Source organism: Leptodactylus fuscus, chromosome 2 (genome assembly GCF_031893055.1).
Source record: "Leptodactylus fuscus isolate aLepFus1 chromosome 2, aLepFus1.hap2, whole genome shotgun sequence".
NCBI lineage: Eukaryota > Metazoa > Chordata > Amphibia > Anura > Leptodactylidae > Leptodactylus > Leptodactylus fuscus.
Window position 1 is genome coordinate 49175945 of NC_134266.1, and position 3299 is coordinate 49179243.

The 3299-nt window shown below is 37.3% G+C and overlaps 1 protein-coding gene across 1 annotated transcript; it reads left to right on the plus strand.

Annotated features, from left to right (window-relative positions):
• The first annotated feature begins 503 nt into the window (after positions 1-503).
• On the plus strand, positions 504-1250 carry BHLHA9 (basic helix-loop-helix family member a9). The gene has a single exon (XM_075262628.1). It carries the CDS (start codon positions 504-506, stop codon positions 1248-1250), a length of 747 nt encoding a protein of 248 aa, XP_075118729.1.
• Positions 1251-3299: the final 2049 nt, after the last annotated feature.

The window sequence follows — 3299 nt, forward strand, 5'->3', positions numbered from 1 at the left end:
TATTTCTATATTGGATGACATGTAAATATTCTCTCTAGCCAAGGTGCGAATTGCATTATATCCATGTATTATTGGCCCCCGGGGCAGTACAAGTTGGAAGGTGATCAGCTAGAAAAGATTAAGAGGAAAGACCTGTAATTTGTTGTAAAAGGAGAACTATGTACGCTGTGTAATTTGGCAGATCAGTATGTCGGAGCTCTTACTACAGGCATTTGCATGTTTTCTATGATCTTTTTTGACAAAGCTATCAAACCAAGCCCTGTCTACCTGCAGGCAGGTAATAAAACAAAGATACTAGTTACTTGTTAGAGCCTTTCGAGGTATAATAAAACAAGAAAGCACGTTACATTAAAAAGTAGGCAGCCCTTAAAGGGAGTGACTTCAAGAGGGAGTGGAAGGACTGAGGTTAACCCAAGATCTTTAAAAGCAGAACAAGGACAAGACAAATCCAAGATAAAAGAATCTTATCTCAGGGCTTGACTTGAATAGTGAGCACAGCTGCCATGAGCCTCATAGAGTCAGACTTCTCCGACGATGATTTAGAAATAGAAGATGGAGGCGAACAGTCTCTACAGAAATTGCAAACGCAAGAAAGTGAGAGTGAAGTCGAAGACGCCAAACCAAAGAAAAGGACCAGGCCAGTGAGGTCAAAGGCCAGGCGGATAGCAGCCAATGTCAGAGAAAGGAAGAGGATCCTGGACTACAATCAGGCCTTCAATGCTTTACGACTGGCCCTTAAACATGACTTGAATGGGAAAAGGCTATCTAAGATAGCAACTCTGAAGAGAGCCATCAATAGGATATCTACTCTCTCCATGTTCCTGCACTCAAGTTCAGAGCAAAAATGGGCCTGCAACCACACAGAATGCCATCTTCAACATGAAAGGCACAGGCAACCAGAGATCAATGATGGAAGCCCTCAGGCCTACATAACGCCACCTCAGCCGCATCAAGACGGACACTCTGAACCTAGCTATGGGGAGCCCGTACATCTGCACTCTCCTTACTACACTAGACATTCACCCGAGGAGACTTATTTACAGTGCCAATATGGAAGCCCAACAGAGGACAATTCAATGCCAAGCTCCCCCTACTCTTACTATGCACATGGTGGCTACAGCCTTGGAGTGAGGGGCACCTGCTTCCCTCATCAGATGGACAATCTTTCAGAACATTCCCCTGGACCATTTCCATGGCAGTTTGGTTACTTACAAGCATCGGGCTACCAACATTCACTTCCCATGCACTAAGATGAAGTCCTGCAACATGTTCTCATGGACACATGCCAAAACCGCCCTATAAAAAATAAGTCTGACATATAATATTTGGCTGAGCAGAATGGTAATGTGAACTTGTAAAACCAGTCCGTTGTATCATGGGTTATGATTTGGGGGGTTGTGAACTGTTTTTATTTTTTATTTTTTTTTATTATGTTTCATAACATGGGCTGCTATTGGGATTTGTGATTCTGAAGAATCTCTAACAACAGACTTGCCTTTTAGAATATGAACCACGTATGGGGTGCATTTTTTTTGTATTCAGTTACTGTCATTGGTAGTTTGTATAATGTGTAAATCACAGCAAATACTTACAAGGATCCCAGTGTAAACCCTCAGTATAGCTCTTTGTAAAGCTGGATAATACTTAAAAAAAATGTAACCAAAACTTGAAAAAATCTGTTTTTTTATGGAGATTTGTTGTGTAACATTTAAATTTCTAGACGCCTGGACCTCAAAATATGTGACATTCTCCATTCGTGAACTTTTATTGGCAGTATTTGAAGATGAATTGTCAGATCTTGCAGATAATCTTAGCAGAAGTAAACTAGTACACTATCTAGAGATGTACTAAATGTTAACATTGCTGTAACTCTTTGGGACAGGATTATTTATGGATTTTGATACCTCTATAGGAAATTTAGCTTCAGGTTTATGTGAAGTCCCTTATACAGTCATAGAATAATAAAGTCAGCTCTGCTACTTCTGTATGCATTGTGTACACTGTGTTTAGTGGGTATTCTGTAGAGCCCTGTACTCTGCCGTCTCACTAAGGTCTCAGTATCCGGTCTCTGTTACCCAGATCCACATAAACTACAAACCTCACCTTTGGTCTTGACCTCTTCACTCTATCAGTATTATTGCAGGTATTCCTTTGTAAGACTGATTGTTGTTTTGCCTTTTCTATATGGAAATATCCTTATATGTTGAATGGACTTTACATTTTGTATGTTTTACATGTGCAAACCAATGTTGGGTCACTGCCAGCATGATATGATATATTCGCCTCCCTGCTATCTGTAGGTCTATTGTACTTATTGAGATTCTAGACTGACCTCTGAGCTAGAGGTGCTTCACTGTCACGTGTATGTTCTGTGCCTTTTTGAACTAATGCAACATAACACAATGCAATACTACATTATGGTTATTCTCAGTGATGGGTATATCATGTGCTGTCATTGTTCTGCATGGTATCACTGTTCAATGTGCAATACATTCCTCATCCCTGCACTGCTCTGGTATATGTTCTGATATCTGTTAGAACGTATGCAACTTCAGGAAACTAAAATTGAATGTGAATTTATTTTGTTATTTGAAAATAAAGATTTTATATTCTTTACATGTTTTTTTTAGAGTGGGTGTTAAATATACTAATATTTATATATAAGTTCTATCTATCTATCTATCTATCTATCTATCTATCTTATCTATCTCATATCTATCTTTATCTATCTATCTATCATCTATCTATCTATCTATCTATCTATCTATCTATCTATCTATCTATCTATCTTATCTATCTCCTATCTATCTATATCTATCTATTATCTATCTATCTATCTATCTATCTATCTATCTATCTATCTATCTATCTATCTTATCTATCTCATATCTATCTTTATCTATCTATCATCTATCTATCTATCTATCTATCTATCTATCTATCTTATCTATCTCCTATCTATCTATCTATCTATCTATCTATCTCCTATCTATCTATCTATCTATCTATCTATCTATCTATCTATCTAGTAGAAAAAAAAAGGTTGAGGTGTGGCTTGAGAAAGGTTCAGATAAGAACCGAAACGTCGCTGCTTGGAATAAATCCACACTTTTTCTAAATATTGGAGTGCTGCCATTTTTTCCATTTTCTATCTATCTATCTATCTATCTATCTATCTATCTATCTATCTATCTATCTATCTATCTATCTATCTATCTATCTTATCTATCTCCTATCTATCTATATCTATCTATTATCTATCTATCTATCTATCTATCTATCTATCTATCTATCTCCTA